This window comes from Alosa alosa, chromosome 13 (genome assembly GCF_017589495.1).
Source record: "Alosa alosa isolate M-15738 ecotype Scorff River chromosome 13, AALO_Geno_1.1, whole genome shotgun sequence".
NCBI classification, from domain to species: Eukaryota; Metazoa; Chordata; class Actinopteri; order Clupeiformes; family Clupeidae; genus Alosa; species Alosa alosa.
Genome location: NC_063201.1, coordinates 1,326,462 through 1,349,894, shown reverse-complemented (window position 1 = coordinate 1,349,894; position 23,433 = coordinate 1,326,462). Strand labels below are relative to the sequence as shown.

The 23,433-nt window shown below is 45.4% G+C and overlaps 2 protein-coding genes across 6 annotated transcripts in view; both read left to right on the top strand.

Annotated features, from left to right (window-relative positions):
* The window catches only part of zyx (zyxin), a 28,840-nt gene extending 16,738 nt beyond the window's left edge, over positions 1-12,102 (top strand). The window contains exons 4-9 of the mRNA XM_048260582.1: positions 371-913; positions 1,440-1,572; positions 7,743-7,912; positions 8,111-8,289; positions 8,687-8,807; positions 10,481-12,102. Of these exons, the coding sequence (XP_048116539.1) occupies positions 371-913; positions 1,440-1,572; positions 7,743-7,912; positions 8,111-8,289; positions 8,687-8,807; positions 10,481-10,594 (1,260 nt within the window). The 3' untranslated portion in view covers positions 10,595-12,102. The remainder of the gene's footprint in view (positions 1-370; positions 914-1,439; positions 1,573-7,742; positions 7,913-8,110; positions 8,290-8,686; positions 8,808-10,480) is intronic.
* kel (Kell metallo-endopeptidase (Kell blood group)) lies at positions 12,097-22,073 on the top strand. Of its 5 annotated transcripts, none has more exons than XR_007195476.1 (18): positions 12,097-13,791; positions 14,056-14,215; positions 14,685-14,972; positions 15,198-15,325; positions 15,522-15,671; positions 16,245-16,316; positions 16,672-16,860; positions 17,306-17,466; positions 17,644-17,761; positions 17,850-17,945; positions 18,202-18,300; positions 18,975-19,043; positions 19,259-19,365; positions 19,533-19,622; positions 19,917-19,984; positions 20,302-20,349; positions 20,606-20,695; positions 21,195-21,331. XR_007195476.1 is itself a non-coding variant. In XM_048261034.1 (18 exons), the coding sequence occupies exons 1-18, from the start codon at positions 13,750-13,752 to the stop codon at positions 21,336-21,338; spliced, it is 2,178 nt and encodes a 725-aa protein (XP_048116991.1). In that variant the 5' UTR covers positions 12,097-13,749; the 3' UTR covers positions 21,339-22,073. The 5 variants fall into 5 exon arrangements, 4 of the variants coding, with proteins under 4 accessions (XP_048116991.1, XP_048116990.1, XP_048116992.1 ...); XM_048261034.1 differs by having other exon boundaries at positions 14,739-14,972; positions 20,189-20,349; positions 21,195-22,073; XM_048261033.1 differs by having other exon boundaries at positions 20,189-20,349; positions 21,195-22,073.
* Positions 22,074-23,433: the final 1,360 nt, after the last annotated feature.

Here is a 23,433-nt window from a genome sequence, read left to right as displayed (position 1 = left end):
GTCTCCGGCCCTGTTCAGCCATTGGCTAAATCTCTGGCCCCTGTTCAGCCATTGGCTAAATCTCCGGCCGCTGTTCAGCCATTGGCCAAATCTCCGGCCCCTGTTCAGCCATTGGCCAAATCTCCGGCCCTGTTCAGCCATTGGCCAAGTCTCCGGCCCTGTTCAGCCATTGGCCAAATCTCCGGCCCTGTTCAGCCATTGGCCAAATCTCCGGCCCTGTTCAGCCATTGGCCAAATCTCCGGCCCTGTTCAGCCATTGGCCAAATCTCCGGCCCTGTTCAGCCATTGGCCAAGTCTCCGGCCCTGTTCAGCCATTGGCCAAATCTCCGGCCCTGTTCAGCCATTGGCTAAATCTCTGGCCCCTGTTCAGCCATTGGCTAAATCTCCGGCCGCTGTTCAGCCATTGGCCAAATCTCCGGCCCCTGTTCAGCCATTGGCCAAGTCTCCGGCCCCTGTTCAGCCATTGGCCAAGTCTCCGGCCCCTGTTCAGCCATTGGCTAAATCTCCGGCCCCTGTTCAGCCATTGGCCAAATCTCCGGCCCCTGTTCAGCCATTGGCCAAGTCTCCGGCGCCAGCCACAGCACCCAAGTCCTCTTTCTCTCCCTCCCAGCCAGCGTCTTCCACCCCAAAAGCAAGCAACGCCTCTGCTGGGTCATGGGGGTCCAGCCCTTCACCAGCTGCATTTAACGCCCCCAAACCTGCCCACTCGAGCTCGTACCCTCCCCCTCCCCCCATGGCTCCTCCCCCCCCTGCAAACGTGCCGTCTGCCCCGGCTGTCAATCACTCCAAACCTTCTCCTATTGGCAGCCAGGAGAATCTGAGCCAGCCCACTGCTCCAGCTCTCCAGCCCAAGCCCATGCCATCGCTTGCCTCATCCAGCAGCCAACCAGCAAGGAGTCCTGCTCCGCCCAAGGTACATATTGCTCACCCAAGTACTTCAATGTAAAGAGCTTCCCAAGGTACATATTGCTCACTCAAGTACTTTAATGTGAGGTGCTTCCAAAGTTGTTAAAGGAAAATGACATACTAAGCTGCTTTCACGGTGAAGCTAGTCAATGCATCAGAACTTTACAACAACTCTTACAGATTCTCAGACACTCTTACACATACAGCCATATACACAGCCATTTACTTTGACTATTTATAGTGCTAAATTTAGTGGTGCTTAATGGGAGATCTGTTGTTAGTGATGGCCACTAGCTATCAGGTGTCAGTGTTGTGCAATGAAAACAGAAACAAGGGCATCTCTGAGTAATGCAGTTCACTGTGTGCACAATGTAGTTGATTGTTATGGTTGTAGGTGAAATGATGTAGCCATTTCATTCCAGGTTTTCTTTCTAGCATTTTATTCAGTTTTTTTTAGGGTTTTGTTTGTTCATCTCCCCTGTTATTTCAGCATTTTATTCAGTTGTGTTTTGTTTGTTGTGTTATTTCTCTAGTCGTCTGGCTCGGGCTCAGGCGTCGGTGGAGTGCCTCTGACCATGCGCGAGGTGGAGGAGCTGGAGAGACTGACCCACGACTTCATCAAAGACATGGACACACACGCTCCTGTGATCACTTCGCCACCCACAGGTACACACACACACACACACACACATCATATGGTACACACACACACACACACACACACACACACACACACACACACACATCATATGGCACACACACACATGTGTACACTGTGTGCTGTATGTGTTTCACTAATTCACAGATTGGGATAAATGCAGAGACCAAATTTCCCTCACGGGATCAAAAGAGTATATATACTATACTATACTATACTATACTATACTATACTATACTATACTATATGGCACACACACACATCATATGGTACACACACATCATATGGCTGACACACACACACACATCATATGGCACACACACACACACACACACACATCATATGGCACACACACACACATCATATGGCACACATCATATGGCACACACACACATCATATGGCACACACACACACATCATATGGCACACACACACACACACATCATATGGCACACACACACACACATCATGGCACACACACATCATATGGCACACACACATCATATGGCACACACACATCATATGGCACACACACACACACACATCATATGGCACACACACATCATATGGTTCACACACACACACACACATCATGGCACACACACACACACACATCATATAGCACACACACACACACACACACACACACATCATATGGCACACACACACACACACACACATCATATAGCACACACACACACACACATCATATAGCACACACACATCATATGACACACACACACACACATCATATGGCACACACACACACATCATATGGCACACACACACACATAATATAGGCGCACACACACATCATATGGCACACACACACACATCATATGGTACACACACACACATCATATGACACACATCATATGGTACACACACACATCATATGGCACACACACATCATATGGTACACACACACACACACACACACATCATATGACACACATCATATGGCACACACACACATCATATGGCACACACACACACACACACATAATATGGCGCACACACACACATCATATGGCACACACACACACACATCATATGGCACACACACACACATACATCATATGGCACACACACACATAGGGTTCCTACGCAGTATGGAAAACCTGGAAAAGTATGGAATTTGATTTTAGTAATTTCCAGGTCTGGATGAGTATGGAAAAAAGAAACAAGGGTATGGAGAAATATTTGTGTTTCCAGATTATTGCATCTGCAGTACTAATCACTTCACTCAGGTCATAATGAACCATTCCTACTGTTATGGCACACACACACACACACACACACACACACACATCATATGGCACACACACATCATGGCACACACACACATAATATGGCGCACACACATCATATGACACACATCATATGGCACACACACATCATATGGCACACACACACACACACATCATATGGCACACACACACACATAATGACACACACATCATATGGCGCACACACATCATATGGCACACACACACACACACACATCATATGGCACACACACACATCATATGGCGCACACACATCATATGGCACACACACATCATGGCACACACACACACATAATATGGCACACATAATATGGCACACACACACATAATATGGCGCACACACACACACATCATATATGGCACACACACACAAATAATATGGCGCACACACACACACATAATATGGCGCACACACACACACACATCATATGGCACACACATAATATGGCACACCACACACACACATCATATGGCACACACACACACACACATCATATGGCACACACACACACATAATATGGCAGCACACATAATATGGCGCACACACACACATCATATGGCACACACACACACACATAATATGGCGCACACACACACACACATAATATGGCGCACACACACACACACACACATAATAGCACACACACACACATAATATAGGCGCACACACACATAATATGGCACACACATAATATGGCACACACACACACATAATATGGCGCACACACACACACATAATATGGCACACACACACATAATATGGTGCACACACACATAATATGGTACGATAACATAATACAATAACGGAGTGGAATGGAAATCTCTAAGTGACCCCAAACTTTTGACAGGTAGTTTAGGTGTGCACATGCATACAGGGAAGTGGACTTCCAAATACACACACGCACACACCCAGGAAACATACAGTACAGGATATGATGTCCTGCCTCCTCCTCCCTCCCTCCTCCTCCTCTCCTTCCTCCTCCTCTCTCCCTCCTCCTCTCTCCTCCTCCTCCTCCTCTCTCCCTCCTCCTCCTTCTCTTTCCTCTCTCCTCTTCTTTCCCCCTCCTCCTCCTCCTTCTCTTTCCTCTCCTCTTCTTTCCCCCTCCTCCTCCTCCTCCTCCTCCTCCTCCTCCTCCTCTCCTCCTCCTCCTCCTCCTCCTCCTCCTTCTCTTTCCTCTCTCCTCTTCTTTCCCCCCTCCTCCTCCCCCTCCCTCCTCCTCCTCTCCTCCTCCTCCTCCTCTCCCTCCCTCCTCTCTCCTCTCCTCCTCTTCCTTCCTCCTCTCCATTCCTCTCCTCTCCTCCTCTCTCACTCCTCCTCTCGTCTCCCTCCCCTCCCCTCCCTCCCTCTCCTCCCTTCCTCCTCCTCCCTCTCCTCCCCCTCTGCCCCTCCCTCCCCTTCCCCCTCCTCCCTCCCCCTCCCTCCCTCCCTCCCTCCCTCCCTCCCTCCTCCTCTCTCCCCTCCCCTCTCCCCTCCTCCCTCCTCCTCCCTCCTCTCCCTCCCTCCTCCCCCCCTGCCTCCTCCTCTCCCTCCTCCTCCTCCTCCTCTCCCTCCCTTCCCCTCCTCCTCCTCCTCCTCCTCTCCCTCCTCCTCCCCTCCCTCCTCTCCTCCCTCCTCCTCCCTCCTCCTCCTCCCTCCTCCTCCTCCCTCCCTCCTCCTCCTCCCTCCTCCTCCTCCCTCCTCCTCCTCCTCTCCCTCCTCCTCCTCCTCTCCCTCCCTCCTCCTCCTCTCTCCCTATCTCTGTGTTGCCAGTGGAGCCCAGCTTCTGTCTTAATGGCCGATCAGTGGCATCACGTGGACACATGCTTGTTCCCCTGGTCTCTGCCGATCAGTGGCATCATCCACACACAAGTTTGTTCCTGGTCTCCCCACCGATCCCCATGTTTGTTCCTGGTCTGCCTCTCATCAGTGGCACTAATGGGGACAATGCTTGTTCCCCTGGTCTCTGCCGATCAGTGGCATCACGTGGGGACATGCTTGTTCCCCTGGTCTCTGCCGTGTCTCTCTCCTCTCTCCAGCCCTAAAGGCTTTGCTTCGTCTCTGTCAGTGCTGGCTGAGATAGGATGTGATTGTCCGGCCCTGAAAACCACTACACACCACAACTGGCATATTAAAAAGAAAAGGAGGGAATGGATGGATAGAAGGAAAGAGAGATATGGACAAATTAGGTTGGAGTGAGTTTAGAGTTTGAGGAGTTTGGAGTGAGATTTGTGAGTGGGAGGAGTGGGATTGGAGTGGGAGTGAGTGAGTGGGAGTTGAGAACCAAGCAACGAACCTGCCAGTCTGATGCTGTGCAGTTTGGACATTGCATGCAGTCAGTGTAAAGATATTCAGAAGATTATCTATTACACATTTGTGACCTTTCAAATATTGTCTAAACTATTTATCTCTAGACAAAGAGAGGAGAGTGTCCTCTATGCAAACAGGAGGATATTGTGCAAGCATTCAGTATTCATGTGCAAAGTTTGCCAAACCTTCATGATGCTCTGTTGGATGAACCAATATCTCAGGCTTGTGAAGCTTCCATCCCAAAGCAGCTGAGCATTCTGGGGTGTGTTTCCCAAAACCATAGTTGCTAACTAAGTTAGCAACTTTGTTGGTTGCAATGCAATTTCCCATTGCCAACCAACTAAGTTGCTAACAGGTGAGCAACTATGGTTTTGGGAAACACACCCTAGGTCAGTAAGTGGCCGACTATTATGCAGGCTGTCAGGTGTGCCAGACAGCACTTTGAAGGAGACCAATTTGACTTCTATGATCCAAGTCGACATAATTTGATTTACATGTATGATTACCCAAAATGTTGATCTGGTCTACTAAGTGTAGCTGCTTCCACTCCCTGTGGATCAAGTCATTATCAAATAATTGAAGGCATGCAACCTTGGAGACCATGAGGGACATGTGACCTTCGCAGACCAATGTTCCTTAATACAGTGTTTCTTAACTGTTGGGTTTGGGACCCAAAAGTGGGTCGCAGAACCGTTCTGGGTGGGTCGCACAGCTTGTGGTTAAAAATAAATAAAAAAATCGGCAATTTAAAATGCTGCCTTATCAGATCTAATGTTGGACCTTTATTTTGATAAACTTTATTCATAGCCCACATATCAGTCATTGCCATGGCATGGACATAGACAATGTTTATGTGACAAGTCATGTTAGACATCATTTTAGTGGTAAACGCAAGTAGGCTGCTACTCTGAATATTTCAAGTAGCCAACAGTAGGCTCGGATATGGATTCACTTAAACTGAGGACAAAATAGGACAGAAACCCCATTGTGTGGTGTGCAGTAGATGGCTGGCACATGAGAGCATGAAACCATCAAAACTAAAATGCCACATGGAAACAAGGCACCCCTGTCAAAGTCAAACCTGTCGAGTACTTTGAAAGGTGACATCAAGAGTTGAAGACTTCACAAATGTAGGCTAATGCCAAACAAGTAGGCCTACAGGCACTTCGCTTGTCTTACCATGTAGCTCACCATATCCATTGGCTTGAACACTAAAATATATATATGGGTCGCGACTTTATGAACATGGGACATTGTGGGGCCCAAAGCCAGACCAGTTAAGAACCCCTGCGTTAATACATTTAAGGCGAAAAGTTGAATGGTGTAGGCATGTAGCCAGTATTTAATAAAAGCTTTTTATTTTGCACACAGGAGTGCCTTAATTCTTTTTGTTCTTTTTGTTGATGAGCTAGAGGCCTGTTTTGATGAGCACCCTCCAGTGGTTTTACTGCCCCTTTCTATTTCCTTTTCTTCATTAATACATGACTTATGACTGAGAAGAACTGATTATAGCTACCCAAGAAAAGGAGTGTTTGACCTGTAAGGTGGGTTGCCATGCGAGTGTTGTTAAACATGCCATTGGAAGCAAACGTGTGGGAAACATCAACTGTACAGAGACTCCAGTATTTGTCATTGGTGTGTATGTGAGTAGTGTGTGTGTTATGAGAAATAGCACCAGCCTAGTGAGGATGGGGGAGACACTCCGGTATCCACCAGATGAAGGCTACATCACAGATCTGTTTATTTTTCCATGTCATACAAAAAAAAAAAAAGAAATCGCCCACAGAGTCTGAACACTTAGTCATCAGGAAAGTATTTGTTTTCTTTTGTGAAATCCATTGGCGCTCGAGCATTCTTTGTGTTCAGTGAATACAAGTCTGATGGCCACAGATAACATGCAGGACATGAGCAGCAGGACATGAGCAGCAGGACATGAGCAGCAGGACATGAGCAGCACGAGACTGATTGGAGAGCGAGGTGTAACAGCATGTTCACCACGGCCTTGCTTCTTTGGGATGGTAGTGAACGCTTTGAGAAATTACATGTAGGCCAGAATGTGCTAATTTGTGTGGGAAAGGCTTTTTCTTAACTGTAAAATACAAATCCCAGACAGATGTGTGTATGTATGCGTTTGTGTTGTCAGCATATCCATTAGTGTGTGTGTGAGTGAAAGAGATGGTAGCTGCATGCTGGTCTGTCTGTAAACTTCTGTTGTGTGAGGCCATCACGGCTCTCTCTCTCTCTCTCTCTCTCTCTCTCTCTCTCTGTGCACATTCTAGACTGACAGGGAAAGACCAGTACTCAACTGTTTTATTTCACACTTTATTGCAAAGCTGAAATAGTAATGTGAACATCTGTGTCTAGGCAAGAATTGAAGAAGTAACATATACCTGCTTCCCCCCTCTCTTTGGACCACTTTCTCCATCCACAGGGGACCTGTAGTATTTACCAAGACCCATAGTCTAGACCTTTATTGTAAATTCCACAACTAATTCCTCAGTACAGACATACATCACAGCCCTTTCAGCACAGAAATATTAAACCAACTCCTCTCGCGCTCTCTCTCTCTCTCTCTCTCTCTCTCTCCTCTCTCCCCCAATAGAGATGTGTGGTAAGTGTGGGCAGGCCCTGTCCCGTACGCAGCCTGCGGTGAAGGCCATGCACAAGCTCTTCCACTCCGACTGCTTCTGCTGCATGTCCTGCCATCGCCCCCTACAGGGCATGCAGTTCTATGACAAGGATGGCACACCTCAGTGCGAGGACTGCTATGTGGTGAGTCACACTGTCCCATATGCAGACACACATACACACATCAGGCAGAGCCTATGCAATGGGACGTCATCAGAAAACACAAAAGCTCTAGATCCGCATAGCAACAACACTCTTTTACATTTTTTATAAATTCATGCGTCCGTAAAGACAGCATGCATACATATCTGATATGGTTTTCTAAACTCTGTGTGTGTGTAGAACTCCCTGGCGATGTGTTCACGCTGTGGTGAGCGGATCACTGACCGCGTGCTCAAGGCGGTGGGCCAGTGCTTCCACGCCCACTGTTTCCGCTGCACCACCTGCAGCTGCAGCCTGGAGGGGGCGCCCTTCATCACCGACGACAACAACAACCCCTTCTGCGTGCCCGATTACCACCGGTGAGTCCCCGCACTAGTCACACTGTCTCCTTTGCAGCAGAGCAGCACACCTGCGCACCACACTGCTAATCATATACATACAAAGTATACATAGCCAAACATCATAATAAATATGTATGCTTATGTATACACTGGAGTTTTTACTCCACAAGGACTGAGATGTACTGCAGTGCAGTTTTAGACGTGAGGGAGGTCAGCTGGAATGAGCCATTACCCAGTGCAGCTGCTATAATCGCCTCTGTGTTTCTCTCTCTCTCTCCTCTCTCTCACTCACTCCTCTCTCTCTCTCTCTCTCTCTCTCTCTCTCTCTCTCTCTCACTCTCACTCTCTCTCCGTCTCTCCCTCTCTCTCCCTCTCTCCCTCCCCCTCTCTCTCCCTCCCTCCCTCTCTCTCCCAGGCGCTTCTCTCCTATCTGTGTGAGCTGCAACGAGCCCATCATCCCTGACCCGGGCAGTGAGGAGACGGTGAGGGTGGTGGCTCTGGAGAAGAACTTTCACCTCAAGTGCTACAGATGCGAGGTAATGGACCCCCGTTCACCACCCTGGCATTAATGCAACACCAATACCCACAGTCAGGACACAAAATCGTAGTCAGGTTGGGTGTTTACAAATTACTAGGGCTGTCAAAATAACTGATTAATTTCGATTAATTAATTTGAGAAAAAATAACTGATTAAAAAAAAAAATATAGCGCAGATTAATCGATTCTGTATGACCTTTGACCCCGAGCCGTTCTAGTCAGTAACCATTAGACTGTAAAATGAAGGAGAGAAAAAAATGTGCTGCCTGGATCATTGATTGGAACATTTACTTTAAAAAAACGGCCTGATGTTGATAAAAATAAAGTGTTGATTAAAATAAAGTTTTCTGCAATGTCTGCAGCAAGGAATTTGCATATCACCGGAGTTCGTCAACTCTTAAAGGTGCGATTTGTAGGATTGTTACCAAACGTTCTGTAGGTCAAAATCAAAACACTGGTGAATGTTCTCAAGACTACCAGACGCGAGCCTCTTCTGGGTTGCCAAATGTAATGAAGACTTAGCTAACATTAGTTGCCCTGCAGCTGCTTTAACGTTTCTCCAACCATGACCCAGCTACACATTACGGAAACAGTGAAAACAAAAAATACCTCTCTAACCAACGTGACATATTTAGCTGAAGTTAGCGATGCAGATGAAGTTTAGCCTAGGCTACCTGTTGTGGAGAAATATGGCCAGCTCTGCGTCAGACTTGATATTCTTCATTTGATGAAGACGTCACCATCTCAGGAAGCTCCTCCGATGTCCACTTAATGTGTTTCTTGTTTTAATTTTGGAAATTTGCCTGCCTCTCGTAGGCGTTCATGACCACAACTGACAGCTGTTGACCGTTGGCCTTTGCTAATTTGGCAACCCAAATAGGAGGACGCGCTAGCCCATTATTAATACGCTATTCTAGAATTAATCGTTCAAAACATAAACGAAAATTCCAAGAGATTCCGCCCCGTAACTCATTTTTTTTCATGGGTTTTACGGGTTAGAGTAATGTTGTCAAATAAGCCATTACTTCCATTCATCGTGTTTCCTTACTCTCTGACAACATATGGTGATCATTTTTGGAATGGTTACAGTTTATTTTCCATTATTTCCTACATACTGGACCTTTAAGTTGCACATCAATGCAAAGAAATAGTGTTGACATTGAGGGGAGTGTTAATTTATTTTCATTGTGTCCCCTTGGTTATGTCTGTGGCCTGAAATGCCTTGTATGTGAAAAAAAACTTCTTCCCGAAGCACTTTTGAATTTTAGTTTTTGAACTTCAATGTCACTAATGCTGATTATTCAATGATTAATTTGAATTTAAGTATTTAAAATACTTTCACAGCAAAAATTATATGTGCGGTTAATTTAGATGAATTAATCACAGAGTATGTCATTAATTCGATTACATTTTTTAATCGATTGACAGCCCTACAAATTACACATTATAACGTTCCCTTACAGTAGGTCTAGAAAGTACTTGATTAGTTTGATCACTTCAGTATTGATGTGTACACAAATGTCAACAAAATGAATCCTAATATAATTTTGACAAAGTAATATGAAAGTGCAGTAAGACTAATATGAGATTTTCAGATGCAGAATGTCTCTTTATTATTTAGTAGCCATTACATTGGCCTACTTCCTGTTCTCATTCACTTCCCTGTCTCTAGGATTGTGCCAGGCCCCTGTCTATAGAGGCGGATTCTGACGGCTGCTTCCCATTGGACGGCAGGATCCTCTGCATGAAGTGCCACACCCAGCGGGCCAAACAGGCTGGGCATTGATTGGCTGAGAGTCCTGACCGTTACTTTAAAACTCAAAACTTTGAAATCACACTTTGGCACAGATGTCAGCCAGCTTTTCATCATGGCTTTGCATTAGGGCTGCGTGTGTGTGTGTGAGCGTGAGTGTGTCTGTGTATGCAAATGCAAATTTCTCTGCTTTGTGCACACAGTGTGTGCGCGTGTGTGTCTGAGATCGGTGGTAATGTACTGCTCTCAGTCTCGATCAAGTTCTACAACCGCGGCCGTCTCTCTGCAGGGCCTGCCAGTCCATCGCTCTTATCGCTGTGCCTACATCTCCCAGCATGACTTGCACAGGCGCTTGCAGCACATAGGACAAAATGAACGTTTAGAGCCTCCCCACAGTCTCTTGGGGCAGTTTTCTTTCTTATTTGTAGTTTTTTTTTTTTCATATGCACTTTGGAACTAGATGAAATCAGTCAAATAGTGGCACAGTGCTTCACTAGCTCCAGCACCCACAAGACCGTGCGCGTGTGTTGTAGTGCTTATCAAGAAGTGCACCCCTAGGGTTAAAACCTGAGTTCACAAGAAAAAAAAGACAAGAAATACTCTTTAAAAAAATAAGAAAGCAGCTTTCCAGTATGTCTGTCTGACATGAGCATGCAGTGAACATTGGAAAAAAGGTGACTTCAAATGGCATTATGGCCACTTCAAATCAAATATTTGTATGTAATTATGTGTAAAACTGCTTTGCACCAAAAGACAGACAGATACGTTAGAATCCAAGAGAAGTATCTTAATAGCACTCCAACGTTAAATAGCAACTAGAGCACAACTAGACGGCTTCGGACAATTCTGCTCTGTTCGATAAATGCTGCATTGAGCAAAGTAGTGGACCTAAAAAGCCTCCCTTTGATGGCTCACTGTAAGGTGTTGGGAGGAGGGTCCTCAGTTTGAAATGCTTTAGGTGAGGCTTAGACATAGACACGGTTCGCACACAGTCAGAAGGCCTCTCACAATCATCGATTTTTTTCTGTCACTGAGGTGTGGAATCCTATCAGGTGTTTGTTTTAAAGGCTAGTGTATCTGTGAGAATCATGTGTCTCATACGTGTTTGATGACCTATGAATGCTAGTAAGTGCATTAACAGACAGAACCAGACTAATGCTGTCCCAGGTTATACCCATTCCTCTTTATCCCAGGTTATACCCATTCCTCTTTATCCCAGGTTATACCCATTCCTCTTTATCCCAGGTTATACCCATTCCTCTTTATCCCAAGTGTTCATTCCTTCTTGGCGATTCTGCGATGATCATGAACTTACAGCACAGTATTCTTTGCTTTCTTTTTGTACATCTTTTACTAATGAACTAAGGAACACCACTATTTTCATTTATACAGTTACTTTCTTCTGAGTTTCTTCCTTTTGATGTACTGTAGTGTACGTTTCCAAATGTATCACTTTATTCCTATGAAAATAACGATTGCTTGTGTTTTATTTCCATTTAACTTTGAACTGATCTGTTTGGTGTTGTGTGTTTTTTTTTTTTTTTTTTATATCACCCACACTCATATTGTTACAGTTGGCTTCTGGCTAAAGAATCTCTCCATTGGTGACCATGCATGAAGGTCACGCTCCATGACCTGCTTGGAAAAATAGACATTCTTCTGATCGTCACATGACCAAATGTCATATTCCATGGTATTGAATGATATATTTTTTCATAGTTTTCAGAATGAGTTTTGTGTGTGTGTGCGTTTGTGTGGTTATCTGTAACCTGTATTGCTGGTCACCCAGTCTGTTTCATAGGGTGGCCATCTCTTCTTACCACAGTATATTTTGTGCCATAATGATCAACTGAAACATCACTTTGTGATCGCTTTCCTTTTCTCCAAAGCATTTATTTAATTGCCATGTATTTGCCTTTTGTTTGTTTCCCATATTGTGCATACATATATTATATATATAAATTCCTCTGTAATATGTGAATGTGTGTATGTTTACGTTTTGAAATATGCCAAATGTCCTGTCATGACCCATTTGTATTGTCTCTGACTTTTATTTTTATTCAGAAATAAAGAAAGGTTGGCTGTGTTGACTAAATATACAACGGCATCATTTCCTGTTGAAAGTTTCTACCTCAAAGGGGAAAAAAACTAGACACATGAAAATTATTTCATTTCAACTTAATCTACTTTTTAAGTCTTGAGAAGAATTGGCTGATTTCTCAGCATGTGGTAAGTAAATGAGCCATTTGTCCTATCCTTTTCTGCTGCGCCTCCACATGTTGGATAGACCACTGAGTTGGAGATGTTGGACGTGCAACTGAACATGCACAACGCTGAATGTGACGCGTGTCAGCTCGCTCAGTCGTCACTCACACACTCCGTTCCCGCTATCAGCCCAAGCCAGCCGCGCGTTACTCAGATAGGGGCCTGCAGCCGCGCGTTAGTCAGATAGGGGCCTGCAGCCGCTTGGATGGGACTGCGAGTGTGTGAGTGTGCGTGCGTGAGCAAGCGTGGGACAGCGTGCCGTTCATCTCAGTCTTTCAGCGCGTGTGTGAGAAAATGCACACGCAGACACACACACTCATTTTATAGGTCTCAGTCTTGGATGCCGTCTCAAGTGTTGAGTTTAACTGTTGAATTCTTGTCTGGGAGCTGCCCTTTGCTATGTGCCTCCTAAAAAATTGAGACAGTATGGCTCTGTCACGCACATAGAACACACTGAGTCTCATGAGTAAGTGAAGGACTGAGAAAGAAGGTCAACTGGGAGGCCATGTCAGAGTGTTTATCTGCTACAGGAACAGGGTCCAGGGAGGGTGATTAGGGCAGATAGAGATGACAGTAGAGCAAAAGAGAGGGGGGCCTTACCGGTGAAGTGGGGCAAGTGAGGGAGAGAGAGAGAGAGAGCAGTGCACTCATCCCTCAAGAGAGGGGGGCCTTAACGGTGAAGTGGGGCAAGTGAGGGAGAGAGAGAGAGAGAGCAGTGCACTCATCCCTCAAGAGAGGGGGGCCTTAACGGTGAAGTGGGGCAAGTGAGGGAGAGAGAGAGAGAGAGCAGTGCACTCATCCCTCAAGAGAGGGGGGCCTTAACGGTGAAGTGGGGCAAGTGAGGGAGAGAGAGGAAGTGGAGAGAGAGAGCAGTGCACTCATCCCTCAGTGGAAACTGACCGCAAGCAGCAGCAGACCAGAAGATGCAGAGTATGACCACAGAGGAAACCCCCACCACAGCACAGGTGAGCACACATCAGGACTTTATATGATCTTGATTTGAAATGATTTTAGAAAACATTTTCTGCTCTTGACCTGTATAAAGCACTGGACCTCACCTGTGGAAACATGTTTGGTTAGGATTGAATGTATTCCTCTGTGTGTAGGCCTCAGTGCCCTCTGCTGACCCATAGAGTTACGGTCCTTTCCATCCAAATGACCGTTAAAGGAAGGATGCTGTGTAGTTTTGCACTGATGGCTCGACCGTGACCACTATCTCTGTCTAACAGCCTGGTGAACCCAAAGCCTTTGCGCGGACTAAACGTGTCAAAGTCGTGTTGGTCCTCCTGGGTGTTTTCCTCTTTGCCATGGCGACCGGGCTGGGGCTGCACTCCCTGGGGAATTGGAACTCTCCTCCAGGTCTCCCCAGTTCAGCCAACAGCAGAGCAGGTACAGCACCTACATCAGGGGGGCTTGTTTGCTTTTACATGACAGGACAGAGAAGAATGACAGGAAGTGAATGGGAGGGAGAGCGAGAGAGGTGGGGGTGTGGGTGACCTCGGTTGGTTCAGATTTGAACCCAGGTCGCCGTGGGTACAGTACTTGGAGCTGAATGTAGTCAGGATGTTGCTGCGTATGACTCAAGTTTCTCTGTAGTAGCTATGTGTATTGGCAGAGTAATGAATGATGATGAGGTGCTTATTGTTATTTTCAGTATAGAACTTGTCATCTCTTTTCTGCACTTGTGTCTCTCTCTCTCTCTCTCTCCTCTCCCTCTCCCTCTCCCTCTCCCTCTCCCTCTCTCTCTCTCTCTCTCTCTCTCTCTCTCTCCCCCTCCTCCCTCTCCCCCTCCCTCTCCCTCTCCCTCTCTCTCTCTCTCTCTCTCTCTCTCTCTCTCTCTCTCTCTCTCTCTCTCTAGCCCCTCTTCCATGCCATTCTCCTGCCTGTCTGGATGCTGCTACGCGTCTTTTAGTGGCCGTAGATCCTTTCTCTCAGCCATGCGACTACTTCCTGTTCACCTGTGGGTCGCCGGGAGCGACAAGGGGCAGACAGAGAGGCAAGGGCACTGGTCACCTTAGCAACCGCGGGGAGGGTGAGAGGACCACGAGAAGAGAGGACAGAAGGAGGAAAGTGGAGAATGACACTCTGGCGGACAGACTGCCAGACAGACAGACACTCTTGCTGCAGTCTATTAAAGACATATTGGGTAAGAGGTTTTATATATATATTATACTGTAATAACAGCTCGTCTTTGAACTGCAATGAATCAATTGTAGAATCAATTTGATTTACTTCATAATAACAACAATAACCTAAATGTGTGTGTTTTTTTTTTTAAACATGACATTTACACAGTTACCTTAACTCCCTCACATTTGTCCTCAAACCTCTGGCCTGCTCACATTTGTCCTCAAACCTCTGGCCTGCTCAGAGACGACTGTAGGGTTGCAGCCTCCAGACCATCTGGAGGAGAAGGCTCGGCAGTTCTACCGTTCCTGTATGGACAAAGACTCCATAGAGAGCCGGGGCTCTGAGCCGTTTCTCAAGCTCATCCAACAGGTGACCAAGTGAGAGATCCAGACTTGCAGACTTGGGTTAATACTGCACTATACCAGACCTGGTTAATACTGCACTGTACCTGGGTTAATACTGCACTGTACCTGTGCAAGTGTGTACTTGCACAGGTACAGTACAGCCCCCGTGCAACTGTGTACTTACCTGCCCCCCCCCCCCCCCTTTCTGTTTGTGTCTGTAGCTGGGTGGCTGGTCAGCATTAGGCTGGTGGAATCGGACGGATTTCAACTCCACTTTGGCTCTGCTGATGGGGCAGTACGGGACATTTCCGTTCTTCAGTGTGTACGTGGGCAGAGACCCCAACCAACCGCACAACACCTCATACATACAGGTGGGCCCCTGGACACAGGACTGAGATAACACAGCACAACACCTCATACATACAGGTGGGCCCCTGGACACAACACCTCATACATACAGGTGGGCCCCTGGACACAGGACTGAGAACACAGCACAACACCTCATACATACAGGTGGGCCCCTGGACACAACACCTCATACATACAGGTTGGCCCCTGGACACAGGACTGAGAACACAGCACAACACCTCATACATACAGGTGGGCCCCTGGACACAACACCTCATACATACAGGTTGGCCCCTGGACACAACACCTCATACATACAGGGCCTTATGCTCTCACAGGTACACATGCTCTCACAGGTACATATGCTCTCACAGACACACATGCTGTAGACACACTCACAGACACACATGCTGTAGACGCATTTTCCACTTCAACTTTTCAAGAATCCACAAATTTGATGTATTATTCCATGTCCAGACAAAATGAAACAATTCCAGCTCTTCAAAAATCTAATGAAGCCATTAAATTCTTAATCAATGTCAGCTCAATCAATGACACTTTGTACTAAGGGTGATCATCTTCTGTTTACGCTATAGATTGATCAACCACACTTTCAAATTCCTACTGAGTGGGACACCCAGAGTCACACGTCTAAAGCCAACACTGTGGTAGGCTGTGTGCCATAGCTAGGACATCTTTGTGTTTATGGTTCTAAAACAGTTCCTCTGTAGATCAGTCCATTTTATTATTTATCTTTCTTTCTTTTCTTTATCTGTTTATCTCTTTAATTTATGTTGTATGTCATGTCTGTGTCTACTAAATGGACCCTGAGTCTGGCAATAAAGTTGATGATGATGATGATGATGATGATGTTATTAAAGATCACTAAGATCCGACATTCCTCTAAAGGGGTCGTCTTTGACAAGAGAACGTCTTTTTAAAACATTAGTGTTAAAACGTTATCTCACGAGTCGCTTTACATCTTATCAAGCGTTCCTCCTTCCCTCCATCCGCCTCTCCCAGAGCCTGCGGCCGTTCCTCTTCTCCTCTCTGCAGTACCTCACTTTGCTGGGGGTTCCCAGCATGACCCAATTGATGCATAACGGGCTGTACATAGCTCTGTCCTCTGAACTGGCTAAAGAGTCCTCTCCACTACACCACCGGCTGCAGACCAACAGGCTCTACCAGAGAGTCACTATACGTGAACTACAGGTGTGTGTGCGTGTGTACTAAAAAAGAAAGTAGTGAATCGGTCATACCCAGTTCACTGATTCACTACTTTTCTTTTTTATTCAGTAAGTCTACTTAAATAAATGGCCAGTGTTTGGTGTGCAAGTTCATCCTGATCTGACTGTAGTACTAACTGGAACTACTGCACTCACCCGGCCTTGGTTTAGGGCGTGACACCCAGTTGACTCTGCCATACGTTTTAGTTTTTTTTAATTTCTTAATTTATTTACAAAGCACCAAGTGGAATGCCATCCAATTTCATTGTATGCTGTACAGTGACAATAAAGTATTCCATTCTGTTCTGTTCTGTTCTATTCTACTGTTTCAGTAATAAAGTATTCCATTCTGTTCTGTTCTGTTCTATTCTGTTCTATTCTGTTCTGTTCTGTTCTACTGTTTCAGTAGTAAATCACGTTCCTCTCCACAGACTCTTGCACCGGTGATTGACTGGCTCGGTTGCCTAGAGGCTACTTTCCACCCCCTGCCTATCAGCCAATCAGATTATGTCCTTCTGCACAACCTGCCATACATCATCCACATGTCGGACACCATCAGCAAATGGCTGCTCAGGAAGGAGATGATGGGCAGGTATAAACCGTTACTATGAATTCCTGTGAACTAAAGAACAGTCCATGGATTCAGTGCCCATAAGCAGTGTAGATGGCATGCACAATATCACACTAGGTCTGCTGCACTCAGTAAACAATGTGTTGACATGTGCAGTTGTCTCTTTTTACCTGACCTCTGCTGACTGTGTCCTCCTAGGGTGCCTATCCAGACGTACATGATTCTGAGCCTGCTGCAAACGCTGCTTCCTGCCCTGGACTCAAGGTTCCGTGAGACACAAAGGAACCTCTCTGTTGCCCTTGGTAACATGGAGGAGGTGAGGGGACCTGCATTTTCATGTTAAGCATTCTGTGTGCAGGCTGACGGAGTTGAGTTTCTCTTGCTTCACTGACTGTTTTTTTCAGGAGGAGCCTCGCTGGAAACACTGTATTAGAAGGACAGAAAGGGGCTTTGACCAGCTTCTCAGTCACATGGTCCGAGACAGAGCTGCCCACGAAGAGGTAATGCTGCACGGGTGGGTGGATGGGTGGGTGGATGGATGGATGGGTGGATGGGTGGAATACATGATTTATGACTGAGCATGGACATGAAACTGACAAGATCATATATCACTCATAAACTACATAAAATACTGAGATCATTTCAGGAGAAGTAAAACACTGTAAATTATTCATTTTCATCTTGATGGATGATGGAAGTGAATACCGAGTCCCTGAATAAGAACCATCCTCCCCCGTGTGTCCTCTAACTTGGCAGGCAGACGACCTGGTGGGGAATCTCTACTCCGCAGTGCAGAGCAAGTTAGCTGATCTGACGTGGCAAGACGAGGACTCCCATAACTCTGTGTTAAAAAGGGTAAACAGTCCTTAAAGCTAAAGCACACATCCTGGCTGTCTCTTGTTCATGTCCTGCAGTGTTCCAGAGTGTTATTCGGGCACTTTCCCATTCATATAGCTATCTTATCTTTTACTTTCCCATTCATATAGGTATCTTTTATTTTACATTCCCATTCATATAGCTATCTTTTTTTTCAGGAGTACTTAAATCATCAGTAGGCAAGCTATCATGATAACCCAATCAGAACACATGGAACTGATTATGTGGTTGTTCAAAAAGATGTATCATCACCTTTACTGTATGGTTTGTTCTGTATGGTTAAAATGGAATGAATATAAACTTATCTGGGCTTTGCCTACTGAATATATAGTTATCTTTATCTGGGCTTTGCCTACTGAATATAAACTTATCTTTATCTGGGCTTTGCCTACTAAATATAAACGGATCTTTATCTGGGCTGAATATATACTTATCTTTATCTGGGCTTTGCCTACTGAATATAAACTTATCTTTATCTGGGCTTTGCCTACTAAATATAAACTTATCTTTATCTGGGCTGAATATATACTTATCTTTATTTGGGCTTTGCCTACTGCCTTCACTGAATAGTCCCGCTGTGCCATGCTCTGATGTTTTGTCTGTGCCATGCTCTGATGTTTTGTCTGTGCCATGCTCTGATGTTATCTCTGCAGGTGAAGTCTCTGACACCACGATTCATGGCTCCGTTAGACAAAGAGACACTTGCACAACTGTACTCAGGGGTGGGCATAATAATAATAGCATGCAGCAACAACAAAAACATCATCATCATCAACAACAACAATAACTATAGTTGCCTTAGTATTGTACATGATGCGTATTCAGCACTCATCACAGCTGCTACAATCGTCTGTGTGTACATTTGGCAATATAATGGTGTACATTTGGCAATATAATGGTGTAATGGTGTAACCAGTGTAATGGTTCTGTTTGTCAGGTGGTGATCAGTGAAGACAGTTATTTCTCAAACTACCTGCAATCTCTTCTCCTTGAGAAGAAGAGAAGAAACCAACTCTTCTCACACCAACACCTTCAGTCTGACGTGTAAGTGAACGCCATATCTGGACTTTGTTTTAGCACATCTGGGAGTGAAGGAGAAAGGTCAGACTTGAAAGATGAGAAGGGAAAGCTTAACAAGACAAACAATCGTGTCTTTTTCTGTTGGTACATTGACATGTTTCTCTGTCTCTCTCTCTCTCTCTTGCTTGCAGTTTGTCTGTTACTCCACTTCTCTCAGGGAGAGATTTGATCTTTCCCACTGGGGTGTTTGTGCCACCCCTTTTTCATCCATCATATCCAAGGTACATCTGTAGTTTCCATAGGGAGGAAACCCAAAGCATTGTGTCAAAATACAAACGGCATTTACAGTTTATAGTCAGTTAGTGAGTGTTTACATGTGCACTGATGTATTATGCCAATTTCACATGACCTTTGAAAAACCTCGGTATGACTAAGCAAGGGTTGATTGGGTATCCCTTATGAGGAGCCATGTTAGAAATTGAAATGTTTGTATTTTTGTTTCGTATGCAAGTACATCTGCCTGACTTGTGGAATGGGTCAGTTACCAAAGTCTGCTGGGCCATTTACTTTTGCAGGGCATTGAATTATGGAGGACTAGGATTCATGATGGCCAAAGACCTTCTCCACCTCCTCCTTCCAGATAGTAAGCACATCATACACCTGGCTATAATTGAGCTTCTGTCATATTTATACATGATTGCTATCTGGTGCAGCAAAGTGTGTTCCTTGCCTTTAAATTCACTATTTGTGCACTCATTGTCAAGCATATATACTGTATATTAGGCTTTATTTTGTAAGTTCATATCCTCTGTGTGTGTGTGTGTGTACTTGTGTGTGCATGTGTCAGTCCACACACAGAGTGGCAGCCCAGAGTCAGTAGGAGGCTGTGTGTGGTCTCAGTACATCAGTGTAACTGAGGGTCCAGGGCGCATGGGGGCTTTCTCTCTGTCTCCATCACAGAAGCTGGAGGTGTGGGTGCAGTACACGGCCCTGCAGGTGGCGCTACAGGTCAGCCTACCTTCTCACCGGAGCTTCCCATTTGCCCTCAGCTCTTCTGTGTTTGTGGCTGAAGACTTAGGAACGAGTTACTATGGGAACTTGAAATAAACACTGTGGGGGCTCTTGGAAGATGTGTTGACCTCTCACTCTCAGTAATAATATAATCCTTTGTGTTGAAATGCTGTCTGATGAATGCTGCACTTCCCCCAGCCTGGCTCCTCTCTCTCATCTCCCTCTTCCTATGTTCCTGACACGTCTCCTCTAGGCCTATCAGAACAGTTTGAAACCGCATCAGAGTGACACTTCACTATTGGATTTTGTTCACACACATCTCTTCCTTATCTCTTTCACACAAGTAAGTTGCAAAAAGCCAGAGTTGCCAACTATCAAAGCTGGTTTGGCATTAGATTGACAAAGATTGACCAAATCAGGAGTATGTTTTTGGTGTGAGAATGCATTGAAGTCAATGCATGTTTTTTTCTCGCTGGGCAACCACATAATCAGTTCCATTTATTCTGATTGGATAATGATTTGCTTAATGATGATTAAAGTTCTCCAGAAAAGGGAACATGCCAGAACCACAATAATGAGGAACATTAAAGTAACGTGAAAAAACGCACTCCAAGCTTTTTATCATGCTTATTTTACTTAATTGGACCATGTCCGCTAACACATGCGTTTCGGCCTAAACCATTATCAGTGTGTGAATTGCCCAACAACATTGCTCAAAAAGTTGTCCCATGTATCAGCTTCACACTAAATGCATGAGAGTTGGCAACCTTGATAAAGCTCTCTGAAATTTGGCTATTATGACTAACTTCTGGCTCATATTCTCACCTTTCCTCTCCCTGTAGATCAGCTGTGATCCTTACCCATACAGTCAGCTGATGACCTTTGAACCTTCTTTCCTGGTGTCTGTCATTTGTGCCAACTCAGACGTCTGTCCATCAAGGATGACCTGTCAGAAAAAAACACTGGTGGAACCCGGCAGCTGCTGATGCGGCTCTGACGGGGCTTTTTTTTTTTTAATTCACTGTTCAGGATTTAAGACTGACCATCTTAAACAGAAATGTCTGGGGAGCAAACTGTCAAGACAACTCCGAATTTTGTCAGTGAAGTATAAAGACGTGCTGATAGCGAGCATGCCTCTATCATGTCGTTGCATTTGTCTATTTGAAGATTTTGGCTATGTGCCAAGTCTTATGCGTAACTGTTTGTTTGCTTAAAGCGATGGTTCGGAGTAATTGCACCCTAGGGTCCTTTGCACCATGACCCCGCCAAACACCCTCCCAGAACCTGTTTTCCCTTGGTCGAACCCTGTAGTCAGGTTCCTTATATTCAGATTTTTACCTTTGTGGGAAGTTTTTGGGGATTAGGTAAACTATACATTTTTGGATACAAGGTTATTGTATAAGAAGTCAGAAAATCAATGTTTGATCAGATGTCTATATGGCAGCCATATTGAAGTTTAAAAAATGGCCGCCATAAAATTTAAAATTGTAATATCTCGACTTCTGCATAAAATGGAATGTTGATTTTTACTGCTAAACCCACACTGTAAGGGTCAAGGAATCCAATGGTGGTACTTACACTTTACCATACTAACCCTTCAGTGCATGAGTAGGTAAAAAATGACCCTGTGTGGTTGTGTTCTTGCAATATCTTTGTAATAAAAAGTTATCATTTCATATTCCCGCTGACTGTTATTCAAAAAATAAAGACTTTTTATATCACTCATTATAACATTTAATATTTATTGTGGGAATTATTACAACGACATGCACATTGCAAACCTAATAGAATGGGTGCTGAGAGTGATCCACACAAAGTAGCTCCTGTTGAAAGATTTTATTTGCAGTGATTTTTCGTGCAAGAGATCGCAATGCACATGCTTTAGCTACAGGACACTACACTGCCAAAAGGCTGGACAGAAAAGCACAGAAACCGCTGAGCCCGACCCCTCAACATCTGGTTCTTCATTGCCATTCACACGATCCCATACAAATCCACTAGTTAAGAAAGAGTGCTTGTTCTGCCAAAAGGACACAGGAGTATGGACACAGGAGTATGGGCACAGGCAGCCATTGCTCTGCAGAATGCACAGCTGGATCCTCTGCAAAACGGATACTTCAAACACTCGGATGGCATGCTCAAACCAGTGACCACAGAGGCCCTGCTCAAACCAGTGACCACAGAGGCCCTGCTCAAACCAGTGACCACAGAGGCCCTCCCAGCCCCAAAGGCCATCCTCGCTCTAAAAAGTCACTCTAACATCAACACAACATGTGATGAAGACAATGGAGCGACTGGTCTTGTGCATGCTCAGACCCCAGGTACGCCATGCACTAGACCCGCTACAGTTTGCATACCAGGAGAAAGTGGGCGTGGACGATGCCATCACATATCTCCTACACAGGACATTCTCACCTAGACAAGGGGAAAAGTGCTGTGAGAATCATGTTCTTTGATTAAAGTGCTTTTAACACCAACCCCTCAGACTGAGAGACAAGCTCTTGCAGATGGGTGTGGACGCTCACCTGGTATCCTGGATTACAGATTAACTGACCGAGCGGCCACAGTTCGTCAGATTGAGGAACTGTCTCTCAGACACTGTGATCAGCAGCACTGGAGCTCCACAGGGAACTGTGCTCTCTCCAGTCCTGTTCACCCTGTACACATCTGACTTCTGCTACAACACCGAGTCATGCCACATACAGAAGTTTTCAGACGATACTGCAATTGTGGGGTGTATCAGGAACGAGCAAGAGGAGGAGTACAGGAGCCTGGTGGAGGACTTGTGCAATGGTGCAAAGTCAATCATCTTCAACTCAACACTTCAAAGACCAAGGAGATGGTGGTGGATTTCCGCAGGTCAAAGCCCGCTCAGGATGTTTTACCAGTCTGTTGTTGCCAGCGCCCTCTTTTATGCTGTGGTATGCTGGGGAGGAAGCACAAAGAAGGATGCTGCGACTAGATAGGCTGGTAAGGAAAGCTTGTCCTGTCGTGGGAGTCGAACTAGAGTGCATCACTTCAATATCAGACAAAAGGACCCTGAACAAACTGATCAACATCTTGGACAATGAATGTCACCCA